At 42.7% G+C, this 22,957-nt stretch overlaps 1 protein-coding gene across 3 annotated transcripts in view; it reads left to right on the forward strand.

The window, feature by feature from the left end:
• MLLT1 (MLLT1 super elongation complex subunit) overlaps positions 1-19,737 on the forward strand; it is a 29,349-nt gene extending 9,612 nt beyond the window's left edge. The window contains exons 1-10 of one of the 3 annotated variants that reach the window (XM_035570881.2): positions 4,416-4,532; positions 5,730-5,873; positions 7,465-7,590; positions 9,469-10,014; positions 13,672-13,759; positions 14,576-14,687; positions 16,030-16,129; positions 16,356-16,427; positions 18,210-18,281; positions 18,768-19,737. In XM_035570881.2, coding sequence (XP_035426774.1) covers positions 4,467-4,532; positions 5,730-5,873; positions 7,465-7,590; positions 9,469-10,014; positions 13,672-13,759; positions 14,576-14,687; positions 16,030-16,129; positions 16,356-16,427; positions 18,210-18,281; positions 18,768-18,896 — 1,455 coding nt within the window. In that variant the 5' untranslated portion in view covers positions 4,416-4,466 and the 3' untranslated portion in view covers positions 18,897-19,737. Of the gene's footprint in view, positions 1-4,415; positions 4,533-5,729; positions 5,874-7,464; positions 7,591-9,468; positions 10,015-13,671; positions 13,760-14,575; positions 14,688-16,029; positions 16,130-16,355; positions 16,428-18,209; positions 18,282-18,767 lie in introns of those variants that run through there. The other 2 variants (XM_035570879.2, XM_050715677.1) reach the window with 2 other exon arrangements.
• Positions 19,738-22,957: the final 3,220 nt, after the last annotated feature.

Below are 22,957 nucleotides of genomic sequence, written 5' to 3' on the forward strand. Positions count from 1 at the left end.
GGACCGGACAGGACGAGGCGGGCGGTTCTCTCGGGCCATATGCTCCCTACATTCTAGCACGTTTTTGTTGATGAGCGAAGTGTGTCCTCTCAGCTGAAACAAGAGCTGTAAAGGCTTTGGGATTTGTTTATCGATGCATGTTTAGCTTTGTAAAGGTGAGAAGAAAAAGGATTTAAAGAGGGAGTGAAATAATCTTTGAAGGTTGATCTTTGCCATGGTTGGCTGAAACTTTTTTCTGCAGTTTAAGCTGCCTTTCTTAGCAGTTTCCTTTCTCCGTTCTAATTTGGTACTGGGATGATAAATAGTGATTGTCAGAGCCAGCTTTCTCTTTGCTTTGGCTAAAGAAACACGGGCATGCTCACTGCTAAGAAACTTTTACTAAGATTGGATTAAGAATGGTTTTAGCGAACTTCATCAAGGATTTTCTTTATGCAAGTTTGCATAAAACTGCCCATTAGCACTCCTCTGTGCTAGAATACTTCTTTGCCTGTTAGGAGTAGGAGAGTCAGTGCTCTTGGCCCTGCTGGAGCTTTTGATGCCTTTCTGTCAGACAGGGAAGTGTCAGCAGAGGATTAGAAAAGGTGCAAGAGCCTGTTCTCCTCCTGTACAAATGTGGTTAGGCCTTGTTGGCATGTGTTTGGCCCTCCTGTGCTGTAATTTAGTTCCTCGTTAAGTAGGTGTTTTCTCGGTCTTGCTGTCAGAATTGCAGAAAATACTTGAATATTGCTCTGAACCTTGGGAGTTTGTGTATTTGGCTCTTTTGGAGAGTCCCAGTTGTTTCTAGAGGCCGTCCAGCCTGCGATCTCCTCCGGTGTTGGTTGCAAGCTCGAGCCTCTGCAGCTCAACGTGGGAAATAAATGGCAGGATCTTAGCAGGTTAAATAATAAAGATTTTTGAAAGCAGGGTTGACTAGTGATGCTAGATCACTTGGGAATTTTTGGACTGAAATGTTAGTATGTTATTCCTATTTTTAAATCCTGTGTGTTTCTTTTTGTAACGAGGGCTGCTGTTAGTGGCTTCTGGTGCTTGAATCAATACAAGCTGGGTACAATAAACACGTCGCTGTTTTTCTGATACTCTTCTCCTTCTCTCTTCCCCACCCAATTTCAACGATCTTGGGATTTTTTTTCACAGCGGTGTTGTCTCCAAGTACATCTCTCATAGTGGTGTACGTTTTAATCTGGAGGCTGTAGCACAGGCTTGACTTTGGTACTCAGTCACTGTTACGTTTTTGCGTCCTAATGAAATTAGGTCTTCTCTGTGCATTCATGTTGTTCTAATGTAAGGCAGGCTATTCGAACGCAACGTGGATGAGATGTGTTAAAGCCTGTTACAGGCAGGACCTTTCCATTGCAAGATGAGAGAGAAGGCTTCCAGCATTTACCTAACGGAATACATGTAACCTAGGGGTTTTTTCAGTAGTGAAAAGGGAGGCACGTGAGTACAGCAGAGAAATCCATTTGATTCTTCCAGTTACGTTCAGAATAAAAACATGTATGCTTCCCCCATTCTGCAGTAGTCAGAAAGTGCTATGTAAAATGCATGTAAAATACTGAAGGGAAAAATTATTTGATCCTGTCTTTCAGAGTAGGAGCTCAGTGGAGACATTGTGTATGGGTGCAGATACGGCCAGACAGACGAGGATCAGGGCTGTGCCATCAGAAAGGTGTTAGCTGGTCCGGTACTCCTGAGGAAGGCTGCTGAAATGCCTGTATTTAGGCAAAGCGCTTGATTTTCTTCAAATCCCTGTGTTACGGGGGCAGGGTCTGTGCAGGTTTGAGGAGAGGAGGAGGTGATTTCGCCCGTTGCTGTTTACTCACGGTTGCTGTAAGCTGTGGACGGAGTAAAACTTGTCACTGTCAGTGCTTTGAGTGCAAGCTCCCATCTTTTAGGTCTGTATCACCTTATGTAGCAAACCTGAAGCGCTTCCTTGTGTGCAGCTGAGCGATGCATTTTTTAAAAATTTTTCCAGCCTAAGATGATAGGTGTTATCAGTGCGTCCATTCTTCCACCTGTCCTGGCGAAAGCACCCGTGCTGTGTCTGTAGCCAGTGTTTGGCACATCGACACAGGCTCTTCCTGCGCTGGAGAGGTTGTAGTGCCTGGCAAGGAGGCGTTGTCAAACCCAGCAGCCTTCCCAACTGTGCCAGCATCGTATCTTGGATTTGTAAGAGCTGGTAGATTATTAAATACTTGTATTGGAGCAGTGAGTACATTTTCCTGATTTTTCAAAGAAAGCAATTGGCTTCGAATGGGGGACAGTTCCAAAAAGCTGTCCTCTGTTATCTTTTGTGAGGTTTTACAGGGTTTAATAAAATAAGGATGGCCTTGCCAGCAGAGCGCGACATAAGGCGGGCGACTTGCTTTAAAAATGTCTATTGCTCTATTCACTTTTAAATGTCCTGTCCTAAAGCGGGAGGGAAGAGTAGTCAGACGGGTTGTGCAGGCTGGGGGTTCATTTATACAGACGTTATGAACTGGTTACGGATAAATGACTCTGTCAGGCTGGATCTGTGGCAAAAGGGAAGTCCTGTTAGATGTTATGGTTATTGAATAACCATGAGGCTGCTTCCTTGGTGTGCTAGATTTTTGTAGATAATTTTGTTTTATGGCTTTCTAAAAGTGATTTATGAGCTTTATGTGCACGCTACCAGTGAAATTCTTTTGATTTGTGTTAAGTGGCAAAGGGCACACCCTGCCTTAAAAACAGAACAAGGAAATTTTAACAAAAGACTTAGAAAAATTCCTGCTCTTACGAAAAGTGCCAAAAGAACTTTAACCCCTTACTTCAGAACTCGAAAGAAAACTAAAGCTGCTCCGGTATTCGTAACTGCACTGGCAGTCGGTGCAGACAGGAATCTGGAAAACAGTAAAAATAAAGCACAATGTGCTCAGGTTTGGAGATCGGCGCTGCAGCAGGCGGAATTCAGTGGATGGAGGGAAACTTAGAGCGGCTGCAGATATGGCTGGGCCCTCGCTCAGCACTACACGCTTCTCTTTTCTTCCCTCGCATCTGAGATTTAGGAGCAGATACACACTGAGGTTCAGGGTGGCCTTACTCAGACATCCCATGCCAGGTTAACCGTTTCACACCCAAATTGACCGTTGAATTTTAACCTGAAAGGCAGCAATATCTGCTAATTGTAAATTCCTGTCCTTTCTAAAGCCTTTCTTGGAAGTAAGGCCCTTTAGAAAAGCTTACGGTCTCAGAAGGCAGCGAAATATCCACAGGAACTAAGTTTCTCCTCTTCTTAGTTTTACTTAACAACAAGGATTGAATATGAGAAGGTAGAATCGTGGAAGGGTAAAAAGCGTGGCTCTCCTATGCAGATTATGCTCAAGCAGGAGCATAGAAAGTGGCGCTGCAGCAGGCAAACAAACTGCCTGGAGGATGTGTGGATCCCAACATCTTATTCAAAAAGATTTTGAAGTGTGACGCTGTGGATTCAGTGTGGCATTCTGTTTAAATTTGGAGGATGTGTGGGCCCAGGTCAATTGAGGGATATTTTCTTTGGCTTTCTTTTTTTTTTTTTTTTTTTCTCCTCCCCTCTTAATGGTTGTTTAGAGGGGAGAACCTTTGAGGGAAGACCGGATGGGTTAAGCTTTGGAGTGCCTTGAGCTGTAATCATTAGCAGTCAGTGAAGGCAGTAAAGAATGTTTATTTGCAGCTTCTAGCTTTGAGACTTTTGTACTTGTTCTTTTAGGAGTGCTGTAATCTTAACTGTTCACTTGGATGGGGGGCTTCTGATGTCCTGAGACGATACAAAGGATATTTTAATGATCATGGTGCTTGGCTAGGGCTTGCTTCCCAGAAGGGTCATGATCTCAGAGTTGGAGAAAGTCACGTTTAAAAAGTGTCTTAATTTTGCAATAAGTGGAAGCTCATCACAGAGGTCTGGTACGTATTTGGGAAGTTCTCTGATACTTTAGAGTCCGTATAAAAAATGGAATACCTAAGATAAAAGGGGAATTAATCTTCTATTCCATTCTCCTGCTCTGAAAGCAAACAGGCAAACGACACAGCGGAGTTCTGATAATGTGCCATAACAGCCTTTGACTAAAGCCTACTTTTGCTAATGTATCCGAGATCAATCAATTCCATGTTGTAAACTAGGAACACGTTTTAGAAACAATTCTTAGGCCACATTTGAATTTCTAGTCATCCTTCATTTAAGTTTATTAGGCTTTGAGGGACCCTCTACAGCTGCTGTTTTAACTCCAGTGTAAGCACGCACATGCAGAGCTCCCTAATGATGCAGTTAATGAGAACAGTCCTTGTAGCAAAGAAGAAAATGACAAGGCGATGTATTTGGCAAGTATATTTTCTTCTTCCCATTCATATGTTTTAGCAGACACTGAACACTTTCAAGTACAAGTGGATTCTTCAGGACTTTTCCAAGAGACATTCTGAAGACCCTTGTGGTGGTAGCATGCTCTTGTTTGTTAATGTGAGACTTCTCTTATTGTATGTGGCTGCTTAGATGTCTGCCTTCCCCTGTTTGGAAAGTTAGGATGCAAGACCTTAACTCCCAGGTGGGCTTATGGTACTGATTTTGATGTAAACCAGGTGTGGTTACAGCACTTTATTATTAGGAGTATAGCTGGTACAAGCAATGGCTTATTTAGTGATGCTGGCATCCCCCGAGCAAACAGCAGGAATTGGTGTGGTCTGAAGCTGTTTGACGCTTCAACCTATTTTCAGCAAATCTAATGGCTTGGGCTGGAAGCCTGCGGCATCTGTTCCCATACAACAATGCAACTGCACCAGGAAATCGAGCTGCTGGATATGAATTGTGGAAAAGACTGCTGTGCAGCTGCTTGATGTTGCGCATTGAATGAGGCATATGGGATGCATTCATGTAAATACTGAATGTACTGTAACAGGGGAGTCTGTTTTGCCACTTTGGAGTTTTCGTCCTGAAATGCAGAATGCAAGAAAACACTAGGAAATGGCGTGTCAATATTTTGCAATACAGAAATAGCATGAAATACTTGCAGTTTTGGGGGTGGGGGTGGGAAGGAAGGGATTTCCAGTCTTCTGTACAGCGAATGCGTAGTGTTTGCTGTGCTTCTGCAGCAGGTGGAACAGAACCAGTGAGGCGCGAATGATCCCCAGCATGCATACAAACTCTGTATTTCTTCAGTGAAAGTGCCCTTGGAAAGTTCAAAAGCCTAGGATATCTTCCCATTCAACTCCTGCAATATGCATATTGAAAAGGATTTTACAAAATGAGTCATCCTTTTATAATTGTGGTTAATCTTTTCTCAGTACCCACAGAGATCCTGTGAGTTCAGAAGTTGTCCTCCCTAAATAAAGGATTCTGTTTTTCATAATATTGATAGTTATAGTTCAGTTGCTTCCCAGAGAAGATGAGATCTGAATTTTAGTGAAAGCGAAATAGTGGATAAAGATTGTGAATTTGCTTTCCAGGGATTATGTGAGTGCCTTTAAACAGATAATTGTCAGTCAGTATTCTTCTCTGTGCATTTCTTTTGCAGTGGAAAGACATGCCTGAGTTTCTGGTGAGAGGTATGTTAACTGTGGGTGTTTTAGGGACAAATAGTTTATTTTCCAGCTTTGGAAAGCTCTCTGATCTCATGATGAAAAACTATGAATGCAACACTTATTTGGTGGTTTATTTGGGATTCTCAGGAGCGACTCTCTGCATCCTCTGACGTAGGGTGCTTGCCAAACTTCTTCCTTTTTCCCAAAGTCTGTCTTGTTTTTAGGAGGAGCCGAAAAAGGTTTGTTTCACATACGACCTGTTTTTGAATTTGGAGGGAAATCCACCAGTGAACCACCTTCGTTGTGAGAAACTGACTTTCAACAACCCCACCAAGGAATTCAGACGCAAACTTATTAGGGCTGGAGGGGTAAGTGCCAGAGGAACTGGAGATCTGAAGACTTTCTGTTAAAATTTGTGTGATTTAGTTTTGTTCTGAGGTTTCTTTTTACCTGCAGCCAAGTAAGCTATAGTTTTCTACATTCACTTAAAGACCTCTGCCAGTTTTTATTCCTGGTTATGGAGCAGCACTAGAAGCAGAATGAAGCCACTGCTTTTGTGATTGGTGGTACTTTATTTTCAATTTAAATATCACTTTTAACATCCAAACAGTAAAGCCACTCTGGAAATGGAGATCTGTGGGTGTTGCATGATGTCCATCAGGCAGTCAGTTATCGTTGACCTTCCTAGTGTCGTGAGCTCTATCTGTGTAGAAAAGGGAGAGGCTTCCAGTGTATCCCTTACTAATCTTTGCCACAGGAAAGATCAGCAGATAGCATTTGTTGGTCAGTAAATGTCCTCTAAAGCTGGGTTTGGCTGCTTGTGGCTTAGCTAATTAAAAAGTAAGGAAAAGTGCTATAGAATTTAGAGTAAAAATGGGTGTGGGAGGAAAAAGCTGTATTCTTGAAGCCATGATAAGGTTATGGGTTACTACACATAGTTGTTGGGTAAACTGTTACTTCTGGGAAATGAATATGCCGTGATAGACTAAAGAAATTATCCTTAAGTAACTACAAGATGTAGGTAAATTAGTAAAGGCCACGTAGTGCATAAAGTTTTTAACCAGAGGTTGTCATGACTCTGAAACACCCCATATATAGTAATGCATAATTCTGTTTTCTTTAAGGACTTTATTCAAAATGGTCTTAACTGCTGGCAAAACTTTCTTCCAAAAAATATCTTTCTAACCTGAACAATTTAAAAAAAAGAGTGGGGAAGTTTGTCAATAATAAATCTCAAGTGTAGTAAGTATTCCAAGCAGATCTCTCCAGATCTTCCTCGGAATGCCAGTGCTTTTCTGTACTGGGCACGAAGAAGATGGCGCTTATTTCAGCCATGGGATGGCTAGAAAATCATTTACACTCTAGGATTTTAATAGCTCATAATTGTGTTCCTTAAGTATTAAGTTGTTTCAATGGTGAATCACTTTTGGTGGAACTTTTCCATAGGGTTACTCTGACAGAATGTACGGGAGGTAGGAAGGAAAGCTGTTTCATAGAGGTCAGCACTTCTTCTTAAGATCTTGCCAAGGGAGATACCCAAGGTCTACTTTTTTCTTTCTTTTTTTTCCGAACGAGTGAAGTCTTGCTCATTCCTTCCAGATTTCCGTGGGTACCTGTTTGCAAAGTAAGAGCATTTGCAGCAGAACACAGGTTTTTGTCCAGAGCTCTGTTGCCTGCTTTTACTCAGAATATTGGAGGTCCCTTTAGGAAAGGTACTTGACGCTGCAGATTGCCTTTGAATTGTTGTGGTTTTCATGTTCAGTATTTCAGGAGTTGCCTTGAGACTGAGCATCTTAACTGGAATTGCCTAGACAATAACTTTTATGGCCTTTAAGGTGGGGGAAAAAATAACCTAAAAGATGAATTAGTGTGTTAACTGAGCAAGTGACTTAGTATAATCATGTGTTAATAGTATGCTCACCTTTTCTCATACATAGTTTTTTCCCTCTCTGTTACTAGGTGATGGTAATGCCAGAAGGAGCAGAAACAGTTTCAAGGCCAAGTCCTGATTATCCTATGTTACCCACAATACCACTCTCTGCCTTCTCTGATCCTAAGAAGAACAAACCATCCCACGGGTCAAAGGTCAGTGAAACCTGCTTTTTCATCATTTTGAGGTGAAGAAGTCTCTTACAACTCTACAAATAAGAGCTCGTTCTGGCTACTTCTAATTCTGAAAACTTTGTCCTTGTACTCTGTAGCTCAGTCTTTAGGAAGTCTACACTGGCCTCTTTTCCTGTGCCGTTTTTTCCTAGTAGGGGTGTCCATTTCCTAGTAAATACAAGGAGGTGGAGTCATCGGAGACAAATTGTCATCCTGTGTAAGCTTGAAATAAGAATTGTCAGTGTAAGAATTTAGTTGGTTTTTTTTTTCTTCTTATTTTATACCAGAGTAATGCAGTGAAAACTGCTTTGGAAATTTGTACCTAAATATGCACTCACAGTTCCAAACCAGCTAATGTTCTGGAACTTAGAATGTTAACTGCATCAATAATTTACTTGCCCTCTAAATTTAGGAAGCCTTTTCATGATTTGGTAAGCTTATCTACAAAGACATTTTGAAAGAAAATTAAATGCCCAAGACTGGGAATTATTGGTGAGCCATATCTTCCTGCTGAACTGTAGTAGGCAGATAAAGTTGTATTGAGTCCTCTCTGATTGTTTTGACTTGTCCTTAATGCTGAAGATGAATCGTGTGGATCTTTCACTGTTATGTAAAGCTGTGCTCTAATTCCTGTGGGATTTCAGTCTCTTAGCAGCAAGGCTGAGTAGAGAGTCAGCACTTCCTCTGTCATTAGGACTACTTGGCATAGTGGTGGAAAAAGCATAAAATATGCTGCATTTGGTCAAGCTAGTGATTTCAAGATTTGATGTTTGCCTCAGCAGTATCTAGTTCTTGAGACTTCAGAAGAAGCTTAAGTTTTCTTTTTTACTTGTGTAATAAAGCCACTTTTCTGTAATTCTACATAGGAGAAGCAATCCATGGGCAATGCGCTTTGAAGCAGATCACATACTCTTTTATCAGTCTGAACAGTCACAAATATTAACAGCAATCCATTTTATGGTGTAATACAATTCCAATACCCGTTTTCTTCAAGGCTCTAAACATTTGGGGCACTTCAGTCATGACTTCTGATGTTGACATTATGAAACGGAATAAGGATGACTTAACTATTAGTGGCTGATTTAATTTTGGTCAGGAATTAAGCATTAGAAAACAGAAGACAAAAGAGGAATAAAGGGCTCTGACACAAGCTCTGGTGAAAATTGCCGGTAGCTAAAGAGACAGTAAGTCACCTGCATCGCTTCCCCCAGATTGCCCTCAGAGGTGTGTGCGTGTTTGCATCTCAGCACATCCAGTTCGTACTCCAGTGTCTGCTGTTTAAATCTCTGATTAAAGTTGATGAAATGCCTGCAAGTATCAGAGGCGCTGGCTCTCTTGCAGTTGTAGGGGAATTGAGTATTTTTAAGTTGCCGTGTGGTTGACGTGGTGAGTTTAAAGTTAGGCTGTGACCATAGCTTGCATTTGCTGTGGATGTGTTTAATGTAAAAAAGAAATCAAAGAAACATGACTGTTTTTTCCTCAAACTTGGTGTGAAGTATAACTTTGTATAACACTACCTGAATGGGTTTCCTCTATCTGGCTTCAGATGTTAACCCTGCAGATTTAATCTGAATTAAATACAAAGCCTCCCTTTATAAGCCATGGGAAGGAACACGTGTTTGTGAAACGTGTTTCATCCTGTCCTAAGGTAGATGTTGAAGTGCATACTGTCAATTTCTGTCCATCAACTGTAGGGAAATCTAGATGTCTGCCTCGGAGGTAGATGAGTACATTTGGCAACGGTGGGTGTAAGTCTACAAGAAACAAGGTGCTTCAGTGTGATACGAGTGTGTTTTTTGTAATTCTGTGCAGAATTTCAGTTTCATACCTAGCTCGCATGTTTCTGTTACTGATACTTAGGATGCAAACAAGGAAAGTAGCAAGGCATCTAAGCCACACAAAGTAACCAAGGAGCACAGAGAGAGGCCAAGAAAAGACTCTGAGAGCAAAAACTCTTCCAAAGACCTTGAAAGAGAACAAAACAAGTCTTTGAAGGACTCCTCCAGAAAACCAACTGAGAACAAACTGCCTAAGGAGGAGAAGGCACCTCCAAAAGCTGCTTTCAAGGAACCAAAACTGGCCGTGAAGGAGACCAAACTGGAGAACACTTCTCCAAAGGGTGGGCCGCAGCCGGAATTAAAGTCTTCCAGCAAGAGGCCCTCCAATGTGGAGTCACCAAAGCCTAGTGCCAAAAAACAAAAAAAGAGTAGCTCCAAAGGGGTAAAGAATATTCTGGGGACATCTCCCAGAACCTCGTCTTCCTCATATCCAGAGAAGAAACCAACCAAGGAGAAGATGAATGCCAAAGTGGAAAAGGTAAAATCTGAAAGTGAGGCCAAGGAGATCAAAAAGCCTGTGGAAATGGAGGAGTCAAATTCAGAAGATGAAACTTCTTTCAAGTCAGAGGTGAGTAGGGATTGGTCCTTTCCCAGATTTTTTACATCACGATGCTTAAATCCCTGCATGAAAAGACAGTCAGAATTATTCCCTCAGACAAGACTAAGAATCAGATTGGCACACGCTTGTCTGGGCTGGCTCTCAGACAAACTGCTGTTTGAAAATCTGGTCAGTGTTAATCACTGCAGCTACCTGGCTTACCCCCCGGTTCAGATACGCAGTGCTGTGCAGGTTTATCTGCAAGCACGGTTATCTAAGTGTTGGAGTTTAAGGTTATGGCATCTCGTTCATTCCCTGCAAGGACATTGACAGAGCAAGAGTATAGTAGGTGTAGACAGGCTTTCTACCTGCTTATGATAATATAATGTTTTTGAACCTGATCTTAATTCAGAAATTGAGTGAATAGCTTTAGGGACTTATTTTTTTTCAGAAACATTATATAAATGTAAATAACTCTATTCCTGACATAGCCTGTGAGAAATGTTATTGGCTAAGGCTCAAAATACAACCACATGCCATTAAATCTAAATAAATTGTGTTGTAAAACAAATCAAATTGTTATTCTACTACTATTTTTAAAAGCTGTCTAAATGTTTTTTTCCTTTTTACAAGTAAGAACATTCCTCACCCTCTATCTTCTGAAAATTGTTTACCCAAAGAAGGCAAAAAAAAGGAGTTGAAAGGCACAACCCAACCCAAACTGACTACTTTTTCTGCATATTTTGGTTACTCTAAAGAAGCTATATGTCTTCTAATAGGTTTCACAGGATAGGGTCACATGAGTTTTTGAACTGCTTACTACTGACTGTTTTTAGAAAGATTTGTTTTACTAGAGTGAATTTCCTAGGGACAACTTGGATTACGATTTAATCAGCACCACAATACAGTAAGTATTGATGTGTTTACTTCAGAAAGGGTTTTTGCAGAAGATTCCCAATGGAAGAGTTTATTAGGGAGGTGCTAATTTAAGTTACTCTGCAAAGATTTTTCCAGATTGATTGAGCGTGAAGCTTGTGGATTAAAAAGAACCAACTCCTCTCCGCTTTTAAGCCTTATACCTGAAAGTGCATCAGCCCCTCGTCTCTGTACACCTCACTACAAGCTTCTCTCCTCTGGTGCTCTCAAAGGCCTGAATGTCTTGTAGCTCCTTATTTCTTAGGTGTCTGTCCCTTGGGACTTGCCATGCAGCTGTAAGCTGATAGCATTGTTAAGACTGTTCTGTGAAACCACCAACTGTGGTTGTGGTTCCACGGTGTCTACTGCAGTCCTGTCTTGCCCCCACCAAGCTCTGTATGCTTGTGTGTCCTCTCTTGCACCAGCTCTGGTGTCTGTTGGATGCCTTACAGAGCTATTTGAGTGCCTGCCCAGGAGGAGGATAGGAATAGTCAGCGCGACGGAGGGGGAGCTGTGGCAGCTGCCCGTCAGCTCAGCTTAGGTTTCTGTGGAATTTGAAGCTTAGGGATATAACTGCATAATGCATTGGCATCAGCAGAGAAGACCGAGTTCCTTTTCCATCCTGGGGGGGTCTTTCTGCTCCCAATGCTGCAGTTTGCTACTCCATCGTTTGTACTGGTACAGCTGTTTGTGGCTCTGTGTGGTAAGCCACATCACTAAAGTGAATGAGCAGCTGGAGGTGGACCGGGGCCCGGAAACTCTTAAATCAGCTTTGCTGCTGAAGCCAACGTATTGTGCAACATGCTCTGAGGCTGCAGCCCCACGATTGCTTTGAGTTGACATCTTTGCAGGCTGCTGTTGAAAGGAACGGTCTTGCTCTCATTTGTGCTGCTGGCATGAGAGCTCGTGTGACTTTGCAATGGGCTGGAGGAGTTCCTCCTTCCATTTCAGCTCCTGCTGAAAGTTAGTTGTTCCTTTTTGTGTATTCTTTTTTTCCATCAAGACCAGTTCCCTGATCTGGCCTCATGCTTGGCTGCCTAAATGCTAGTGCTGACAAAAGGGAGAGGCTGAGATCTGAGGGCAGGATCGCTTTTTTCTTTTGTTAGCATACGCTTTTGTCATATCACGGTGACAGTAACGGCAGCCCAAGCATGCGGAGCACGTCTAGCGGGATGCCTGCTAGCTGGTTGAAATAGCCAATACAGTCAATGGCAAAAGGAGGGGGGGGTGCTTTACAGCTTCTGGCTTCTGCTTCTCAAGCCCCATTAAGTCTTTTTAGGGGAACACCTGCTAGATTATCAGGAATGAAGGATGATAAGATGGAATCTGAGAAAGAAACGGGAGCTGTGCGCTCTCATCTTGAAAACGTTGCTCTTTACTTTGCTGTAATTTTGCTAGACAAACACGTATGCTGCAGAGTGCAGCACATGGATATTGGCATTGCTAAATTATTCTGCTTTGCTACTGAATAATTCACAAGGGTAATGATACCTATTTTTAACGTCCTGTGTCCACCCCTCTTCCTTTTGTAGGAGTTGAATAAATGCAACTCTAATCTTTAGTGATAAACTATAGGGAATGGAGACAGTATTAGGATGAAAATCCTGCAGCTTTCACCAATTAATGCCCAAAGCTGCAGACGTGCCTCTTCACCTGTTGACAGTATTGTTCTTGCAGTATTAACATCTGTAACAAAGCTCATTGATCAGTGGCAATGTGAGTTGGTTTTTTTTTTTTTTTTCTAGCATCAGGATTTGATAGCAGAAATAGTAGGTGAATTCTCAGGAGTGGAATTGAAATGCTACATTTCCAGGGAGTTACTTAAAAACAAGCAAACAGAACTGTGCTGTTACAGTACATCAAGAATCTTTAAACTAGATTCCACCGAGAGAGTAAAAACCTTGGAGACGATTATAACAGTCGCTCCTGCTGTCGGGGAGGAAATAGTTGATTTGCTTCCTCTGCCACCTCGTGGTCCTGTGCGCTAAAGCACGCCAAGGCTGTGCAACAGCTGAGCTTGTGCTCAAAAACTTCCAGAGCACTAAAACTTGGCTTCTGGATGTCATTAGGAGCAGTAGTCTGTAACACTTCTTTTACTCACGCGTTTACTGCCCAGTATTGCCAGCGGAGCTGGTTTCACAAGAGTTTAGCTGGTTTTTGTTAGGTTTCCAGAAGAAACTGGAAACAGTCCAGTGGATCACTAACATCAGTGTAGAAATAACTGTTTTGAGGGCGTACTCAAAAGTAGGGATATCTTTTAATTTTGGAGTTAAATGAGTTCGGTAGGACAGGTATCTTTTCCACATCTAATGACAAGTAAGAGGTGATCAGAGAATGTCGGTGGGTTAAAATACTTATAGGTCTGGAAAAAACTAACGCTTTTTAAAAGAAAGCATTGACAATTGTGCTGGGTTGCATGCCAGTCATCTTTTGCATTTCACAGTAAGGTGTTTTTTTTTCACTTTGGCATTTTTCAGGTGCTATTTTTCATCACTGAGATTATTTGAAACTACTGGCATGAAGAATTTTGTTGGGAGCTTTTGATGCTGCTGCCCAAGTGTGCTGGGCTACAGCGCACTGAAGTTTTCACAAATGTTTTTATTTACCTTGCCTTTGTGTATTTTCTGTAACTCTGCGAATTGCATTCAGTGATGTATGGTGTTTTAGAGTGCTCAAATGCTTCTGTCTCACTGTGCTTTGTGCTCTGTGCTGATTCTCCAGATTAGAAGGGTTAAGATTTTTTCTTTTTTTTCCCTTTTATGGGGGGTTAAGTCTGTCCAGTCCAGCCCTTCCAACTCCAGCTCCAGCTCCGACTCCAGCTCTGACTCTGATTTCGAGCCATCTCAGAACCACAGTCAAGGTGTGTTGCAAGAAATAAAATTTGTTAAAGTCTTCCTTGCATAATATTAAAAGGCTCATGAGAATTAGATCTGTTTCCCCAGTGCTATATACAAGGCTAATACGCTTTCTTTTATGGAACTGTGTGTTGAAGCTGTGATGTTTCAGCAAGAAAAGGCAATAATGTCATAGTGTAGTTATGAACAAGTACATTTCTTGTTTGGGCAGTTAATTTATGACTAGGGTATCTCTCTGGATTTGGCTTTCTCCCTGTTGACTTTGGTTTCTGTCTCAGTTTATAAATGTGTGTGTTGCTGCTTGATCTATAGCATCATCAGAATTTCTCCTCCAATGCCATATATGTTTTACTAAAAATTAGAGATGTGGCATTCATCATTTGGCTAGTGCATAACAGGTTGTCTTTTTCTGATTTCTCCACTGATAATCCAAAGAGATGTACTGTGGCGATAATAAGTGTTCTAACCCTAACAAATGCAGTATTACTACAGATACAGTCTGTTGAGTGACATTTAAAATAGTCCCCAAATGCATGAAGAACGTGTCCTTTTGTTTTCATTGCAGAAGAGAGTGGGAGGGTTATGGTGGGACAGAGCGCTTTACAGAAATCGGGATGTTTGTCAATTCTGCTTGACTTTTGAGATTAGAATGTGTTCTTTTGGCAACTTCTCTGTGCAAAATGAAAATACCAGGGTATTCTTCCCAAGAAATCTTGATTGATCGTAACAATAACTAATCCAATTTAGATCAGGGAGTTCAGGTGGAGTTCTGCCATGTGTCCTAGGCCAGTGCTGACCTGATTTCTCCCCTCTGATCCTAGGCCCGCTGCGCTCCATGGTGGAAGATCTGCAGTCGGAGGAGTCGGATGATGACGACAGCTCCTCTGGAGAAGAGGCAGCAGTCAAAGCAAACCCAGTCAGCCGGGATTCCAGGTGGTACCAAATCACGAAGAAAGATGTTTGCTGTCTCTTTGCCCTCCATGTTTGGTATTTTTGCATGCCCTCTATTTGGAGGAATCAAAGTGACAGGGCTGTGCGTGAGAGGAAGGCGGGAGAGAAGAAGCAAATGAGCAGATGTGTCGATGAAAGCAGCAGGGTGAGAACAGAATTGGATAAGGAGAGATCACTGAAGCTGAAAGAGGGAGCTACTGGGAAGTGGTGTGTGTTGAGCTTGCAGGTGTTGGTGACTGAGCCCCTTAAAATAATCACCTAATTGTCATCTTCAGATCTCTGGTGAGCTGAATGGTGTGTGACAGCTTTGATCTGCAGAGATTAGAGGAGCGTTGTGGAGGCTGTCGGCATGTGTGCTCTTCTTGCTGCGTCTTCACTGATGGCGCATGCAGGCAGTTGGTTACTTGACTCCTATGGGACTTGGTTAACAGCTGTTTCCTGCTTTAGTCAATGGAAATAGTTGAATTTCATCCTTCTCCCCTCAGGAAACACTGATGCAGCCAAAATCTGGAGTCTTAGGCTGAATATTTGAAACCAAATGCCTTCGCCTAGATAGCAGCTGCAAATTTTAAGTAGTGCTTGTGTTCACCAAAAATATCTGTTGCACTCTGTCATTATCAGCTAAACAGGAACTGAGAGATTTTAGAGGTTTTTTTTTTTTTTTTTTTTTTTTTAACCTTTAAGGGGATAGGTAATAAATATTTTTTTCAAACTCATCAAAAGTAGGATACCTTCCTCTGTATGGCATGAGAATAAAGAGGAAATCTAGGTGAATGCTCTAGGTGATCCTACTCGGCAGGGGGGTTGGACTAGATGATCTTGAGAGGTCCCTTCCAACCTCAGCCGTTCTGTGATTCTGTGAAATCTCAAACGTGTCACGACATAGCAGAAACACTAAATAGATACATTTTTTTATTGCTTGGGTTCTCCATGGAGATGTTAACAAGCCTCTCTTGAGCAAATACTCTGTTTTGAATGAATTCCCACAAAAAGCAGTTGCCATTTGCAAAAATCAGGTGGTACTTGGTTATTCGAAGGGAACGCGAGTATGGGAGAGCTGAACTGCTAGCTGTAACGTGTAAACTAAAGCTGTCTCTTTTGCCTGCCCAGGAAATGGAAGATGGCAAAGGTGATATCAGGTGTGGAAAAAGGACATTCTTGGGAATTACAGATTGACTTTGTCTCAGACAATTTAGTAGTCTGTAATAAAGAACAAAAAGAGCGGGCATTGTTTCTGTTTCACTTAGCTGTCAGCTGAACCACACACAGTTAGATACGTTTCCCATTGCCTGTTGACACTAATTCTGTGCTCCTTGTCTTTCAGACTGAGCCTTAGCGACAGCGACAGTGATAACAGTGCGGACTCCTGCCTGCCAAGTCGAGAGCCGCCTCCTGGTCAGAAACTGCCCGCAGCAAATAATAAGGTATTACATCCTATGTGCCCGTGCAAAATTGCTTTCCACCAGTGCTGGTTCCTGTATCGTGTTCAATCCGTGATGCTAGTTCTGGCTTGCACTGATGCTTCCCTTATTTCACTTCCTTCATCAGAGAGGTAATTTCTCCTGATTCAGTGCTGTGCATCCAAACCATTAAGCCATCATTTTGTCTGAACTACTTTTGGTCCCTGATGTTGATTTGTTTTACCCTCAGGCATCTGGAAGAAAAAGCCCAGAGTCTTGTAACAAGCCAGAAAAGATCCTGAAGAAGGGAACGTACGACAAGGTATGTTTGAGAATTTGCATATCATGGAACTGTTGGATGCTCGCTAACGTTTCTGTGTAGAAAATAATTTGAGCCAGCCTAGCATGTTCAGATTATTCTGCCTTGGCAGGTTAATGGCTTGAGTATAATGAAAAACAGATGCTGAAAGGATAGACTTTGGAGAGTAACGCTAAAGAAATTGTGTATATTAGATAGACCCCCAGGTCTTTTCCATGTGCAAAATATTAAAATTGTTTTATGCTTGCCCTTTGTCTGAACCATTGGTGTGGCCACTGCTGCAGTGGTGAGTGCTTCTTCATTAAAAGGCAGTTTTCATCTGTCTTTGATCTTACAAAATAAGGATTTTTTCGAGGCTCTACTTTGCTGTTATAGTTGAAACCTTTGTTCAGTGAAACTCTGTTCTTTTCTTGCCTCCAGGGAGAGTCAAGCAGTGTATGTTCTCCTAAAGAATGGCTGACTTGCAAGCAAATAGTTGAATCCCAAGTTGTCCAGAAAGTTCCCCCCCCTGTGATTTTTCTCATAAATCAATTAAGCGGGAGCTTAATACTTCTTTCTAATCACAGAATCAATCTGTAGCTCTCATGCTTTCCTGTTTTAACACGTTTTCAACAGGATAACAGATCACAGGTTAATTGTTTAATGTTAGGTTTAAGTGTGATCTTGGAGATACTTGCATCTGAGTTTCCTGCTGGCTACAAAATTTTCTGCCACTGAATACTGTTAAACAAAGCTGAGAGGGCTTATCTGAGAAAAGGTTTGTAGGAAATGGTATCTTTTATTAGACTTCTTAATACAGATAGAATGGGACACCCGTGAGAGCCATTGAAGAGAGAGAGAATGCCTGAAATTGTCACCAGCTTTTACAACTGTCAGTGTTTTTATAAAAGATATTAACTTTTCCAGAATATATAGCATTCAATACTGTTTGGGTGTTTGGGGAAAAATGCTTTTTTCTGTGTAGACGTGCTAAGGAGGAGTATGTTTCACAATTTTTTTTGCCTTGGTACAATTACATAAATGAGTTCAGCTTTGCTGATATGAACATGAGCAACTCTGGGACAGCTTTAGAGATTAAGAGTCTATCCCCTGTGAGCAATAGTGTGCCAGGAACTTGCCTTGTTGGCTGCTTAAATTAAAAAACAAAACCAATGACACAAAAACAACCAAACAACCCCATGTATATGAACAATTAAAATGATACTGAGCTTGTAAACAATCCCGCATTTCCCACTGTGGTGTATGGAAAACTAACTGGGAACAGAGCGCACTCAAAGAATTTTTTTTCTCACCTAAACACAAATAGGTGCTCAGATTGCTAGGGTGTTGATCACGGAGCATTGGTGCAGGTGTCTTCAGGTAATGGGTAGTTATTAGTACAACCCGCTGATGAAGAACTTGCTCTGAAGTTGACCTTGTTGAAGGATTTCACCTTGTTGAGGTCCTCTAAGCTCAACGTATTTGGCAGTGTCTTAAAGCTGGTTACAGGTGAGCTCAAAGGTTCTGATCATGTCTTAAAGCTGGAGGCAGGTGCTTATTTATTGGTGTTATTTAATAGCCTAGTTGTTGGTATTCAGACCATCTGTATTTCCATGAAGTCTATAGTCTCCCAGTACTTGATAGAGGAGGCAGTAAAAAAAAAAAAAGGGGGGGGGGTGCGTAAAACTGAGAATAGGAACGTGTGAAAGGGCCTTAAGTTCCTCTGATCCTTGCTAGGAAAGTCACTTTGGCAGCCATACAAACATGCCATGTATGTCACTGTTTCTGTTCATGCCTCCCTTACAGGCCTACACTGATGAATTAGTGGAGCTTCACAGGCGACTAATGGCACTACGAGAGCGCAATGTGCTACAGCAGGTAGAGATCATTTGTCAGCTTTCTGGCAGGCCGTTGTACTCTGGTAAACTTGGTGTCCAAGGGTCTCAGGCAGACCCCTGTGACCTTTCACTTGCCTCTCCTTCATGAGAGGGTCTGGTTTACTTTGAAAGCAGATACATAGAAAAAAAATCAGGTGTGCATGCAGTGCTTTTGTTGGAAAAGGTACAGAAGCGTTCATCTTCCTCTGTCGTCCTGCTGGCTGTCCCAAAGCTGGGCAATCTCAGTGTAATTGAAAAGGAAGCATGTGCCCAGGTCACCTTCCAGACTGAGCTAGTCAGGAGTGCAGGAGGAGCTGGTTTGCTTTTCTGAGCGATTTTCTTCTTGCGAGAGACACATGTCCCCGAGGCTTTTCTAAAGGGATAAGAGAAGGACTGGATGGGTTGCTTTGTATCTGCTGGCCCTTCCAGTGTACTTAATCTTGATGGGCTCTCTCTATATGTTGTTGCTCGTCTCCTTTCTCTACAGATTGTAAATCTCATTGAGGAAACCGGGCATTTTAACGTTACCAACACAACCTTTGACTTTGACCTCTTCTCCCTGGATGAGACAACCGTCCGTAAGCTGCAGAGCTACTTGGAAGCAGTAGCAACATGACGCTTGGCCTTAGAAGCAGGCTGCTTTTGAAACCAGAAATCCCGTTTATTGGTACCAGGAAACGAACCCATGGAACTAGGCCTTCTTATTCTCTCGATTCACCCGAAGCACTGCCTTAGAGAACAGCCATGCTCTATGAATGCACAGCCAGCTGCACTTTCTTGTAGGCTTCAAACAAGCACCCATATTGCTGAGTCTGTCCTCCCTAGCTTCATAAGTCCACGTGGGCACAGGTCCTGAGTAGAGCAAAAGGCGCGCTGCACCTAGCTGCAGCGCCGACACTTCTGGTTTTACTTCAAGAAACTGTGTTTTAAGAACAGATTTTCAGGCGTCTCGGAGAGCGTAAGAAGTGTGGACGATGTTTTCTTCACTAAATCTTGGGACCAGCCTGCCTGCGGAGCTCTAGCGAGTCCGATTTCCTCCAGCTCTGTGATGAAGCATTCGTGACATGTAAGCAGGATTGGCTTTTACAAAGCTAGCCGAGAGGCTGACGGCGGAGGAGGCTTCCCAGGGGTCTTGTTGGTCTGTTGTGGGGGAGAGTGGACAGATTCCAGGTTTGATCACTTGCAAGTTCTGCCACAGTTTGGTACAGAGCGCTGCTGTAATTTGGCTCCCAACTCCTGCAGGGCATCGTTCCACACGCAGGACCTTACTCTGTTTCAGCTTCCTGGAGAGACTGTTCGTACTCTTTGAAGAGGCCTCTCGAATCTGCTGTCTCCCGCTGGGGTTTTGAGACGTCTTGTTTGTTGATCTGAGCTCCTAAACAAAGTCTCACTCCTTTCAGTCTGCTTTAACTGTAATAGGACTACAAAACTGTAAGCTGTATATTTTATATATATATTATATATATGTATGTACTGTACGTATGAGAAGGGCCTAGTTGGGTCTTACGATTTTAAGGGTGTGTTTTTCTGTTATGTTTTTTAATGGCTATGGCAGGGGAAGGGCGCTTAATAAGATTTGACTTGTTTGTTAAAATGCCTCTTGTGGACAATTTTTAGTGTATGAAAGCTGAACAGCAATCTTCAAAGCATTTTGTGCTCTGGAAGGGACTCACCTGTTGTCTTTTTCATTTGTCAGTGTTTAATAACTTTGCCAAAATATGTGATTGGTTTTGTTCTATGTTCTCAAAGAGGAATCTCCTACAGTGGCCCCTATAGTAGTGGCTGTACTTTGGGAAAACCAAAACAAGGGAGAATTTTATTTTGGGACGCATCTGGAAAACACTGATGTAACAACCAAGTGAAATCAGGTTTGTTTCCTCCTCCCTCTCCCCCCCACCTCACACCTGCTCAAGAAATGGCAGGAAACAGTAAACACTAATCCAGAATCTTTCATCTATTTCTAGTTAAACTAGCATGGACTTCGGGTGTTGTCTGTGTGCTGGCTGGGTGTGGGGAAAGTTCTGTAGCTCCTATCAAAACTGTATTACACTCCTGTTCCCTAAATCCAGTATTTTTTATTTTTGAAGAATTGCTTCTTTTTTCCAATCAGTGTGTAAGCTTTTGCCAAATGTTAAGTGGCTGCTGGCAGTGAGGAGGAGAGCAGCAGTTCTGAGGAGCCCTCTGCTCATGAACGCATCTGCTGTGTCTGTAAGAGCCCCGTGTGGGAACTGGGGAGTTGCATTGTTCCCGGGTATGCTGTCCCTTCTCCATCATGAAATTGCAATCCCTTGTTTTGGGTTACCCCTTTCTTTATCATGGAAATGTTGCAACTAATCAACTTAAGTGGCAATATGATGATAAGCTTGTTTGAGTTGGGTCATGTTGACCCGATTCCCATTAATTTTGTCTTTGTACCATCTTTCATGTGTCTCGTGTGTGTATATACATATATATATATATAAAAAAAAATAATCAAGCTCATGCCAGGTGCGTACCCTGTCACAACAGTGATCTCAGCTGTTTTTTTCCTGATGAACAATGCCAAGCCTGGATAGAAACCCTGTGTGCAAATGTACATTGAGAAGATGGAGGATGGCTGGAAGAGGAGGAGCTGCGATGGCCTTGGTTGGCAGCGAGTGCCACATGCTGGAGGACAGCAGCCGCAGTCCACGAGCGTTCACGGATTCGCCCGTTTGTGGTGCCAGGCGTGGTGCGTACACGTGAACTGCTCGTGGTCCCTGCTGGGGCTGTGGCACGGAGGAAGCGAGTCTTGCTTGGCCGCTACAGCCCCACACTGGGCTCCATGGGCACGTGGAAAAGCCTCTGGCACGTGGTGCCTCCTGCTGCCGAGGGGCAGGGTTGGTGACACTCCCCTGTCCCTGAAGCTGCAGAACAGTGCTGGTGGCTAGCCCAAGCCTGAGATCTCCGTAGGTCTTTGCTCCTCTCTCCACTGGGGTAATTAACTCCCACAGCTGTTGCGTCCGTGTTGCCCACCCTGGCAGTGTTTCTCCTGGGACTATCAGTAGCCTCCAGAGTAACCACAAGGGACTGGAGGTGCCACCACCCTTCTGCCCCCTTCGCATGTTAAGGTCTGAGTCGTCACCGCTGCCAGCTAGTCCAAGAACACACGTGGGAAGGTGTTCCTGAACTCGGCTGGAAGCACATGGGGCTCCTGCCCAAGGCTGTGGCGTCGTCCTGTCCTGGAACCGACTTTATTCGTGAAGTCTAATGAGCATTGATGGGAATTTTGTTTTTATAAGAAGTATTTTACACATGGATTTTTTTAGACTGTTTATAATCTCCTTGAAAACCCGAAATAGGATTGTTCCCCCAGCAATAGTTCTCCATTGTGTGCACATGCTGATTTGTTACTAAAAGATTTCTTGCAAGTACTTAGTTGTTCTACAGAGTTGTTGTTTTTTGGGGTATGTGGTAGCATTGGGGACCACAGGAGGAATGACTCTGCAAACCAAGATTTGTCAAATTTGGGCCTCATCTTGTGTCCCCTTCTAGTTACATATGAACGAGTTCCCTGTGTAGATTCTCTATAGGCTGGCTGAATGCTGTTCTGAACATGCCGTGTACAGGTATTTGTGGATAAAGTGTTTGTTCTTGTGTCACTCTTGAGAGCATGGATGGATTATTGTACAATAGGAAGGAGGGGGCAGTGCTGCAGTCAGCATTGCTTCAGGTCTTCGAGGATGTGTAGTAGCTTGCATTATTTAAAAAAGGAAAAAAAAAATCCAAAATTGACTTCTAGCCATAATGGTTTTTCCAAGGAAAATGGGCAGAACTGTTACTTTTCTGTGTCCTTCATCTTGTTACTGAAGGCATGAACAAGTGCTGACCAGTCTGAAGGCTTTCAGAGTTGTTCAGAGTTGCTTTGAATTGAATCGTGTTGGAGGTAAGATCAGGACACAGCTTTTCCTTTGTCCTTGGCCTTTGTATTTAAAGGGCAAAAGAGGGGTCAGGAGTGCTTTCCTGTTGTCTTGGTCTGGTATGTATTAAGCCTTGAGGCTTTGATTACTGACATTTACTATTAAGATAAAAAAAGAAAAAAAAGGATAGTAAGGCTGGCTGGCTCCCAGAACGCCACCTAAGGAATATTGGATACGTTGGTGATGAGACTGGCTATGCTGTGGTCAGGCTGAATACATGGAAGTGCAATGATTTTTGCCACCGGTTCTTATACTGCTGTGTGTGGTGGAAGCATCAGAACTAGCAAAGAAATTGATGCAACAATCCAGAAACAAGTTTTTGTCAGATCTTGAGAGTATTTGATGGTGAGAGGTTTAAACGTCCCCTCTGGAGCTTGCCCCATCCCATTCCCTTCGAGCAGGGACCCAAGTCACTCTGGTTCTGCAAGCCTCAGCTGTCACATTCTCGAATGCACTAGAGCGCGGTCAGTGTACTTGGAGCGTCTCTGCACTAGCCCAGCTGCCTGCCGCACGCTGATGCTAGAGACAGCCACTGTACACGTGGTGTGAGTATTACTTCGAAAAAGATGAAAAACAATTGGTGTTGCTTTCATGGGGGCATGAAATAGCCATCAAAAACTGAAGAGATGAGTTTGCACTCCTAAAGAAAATGTAAGTACTTCAACTTCTAGATAATTTTTAATTGTATTTCTGCCTAGAATCAAGGTATTAAATACCTTGTCACTTGAGGATTTTAAAA

Source organism: Cygnus atratus, chromosome 26, assembly GCF_013377495.2.
Source record: "Cygnus atratus isolate AKBS03 ecotype Queensland, Australia chromosome 26, CAtr_DNAZoo_HiC_assembly, whole genome shotgun sequence".
NCBI lineage: Eukaryota > Metazoa > Chordata > Aves > Anseriformes > Anatidae > Cygnus > Cygnus atratus.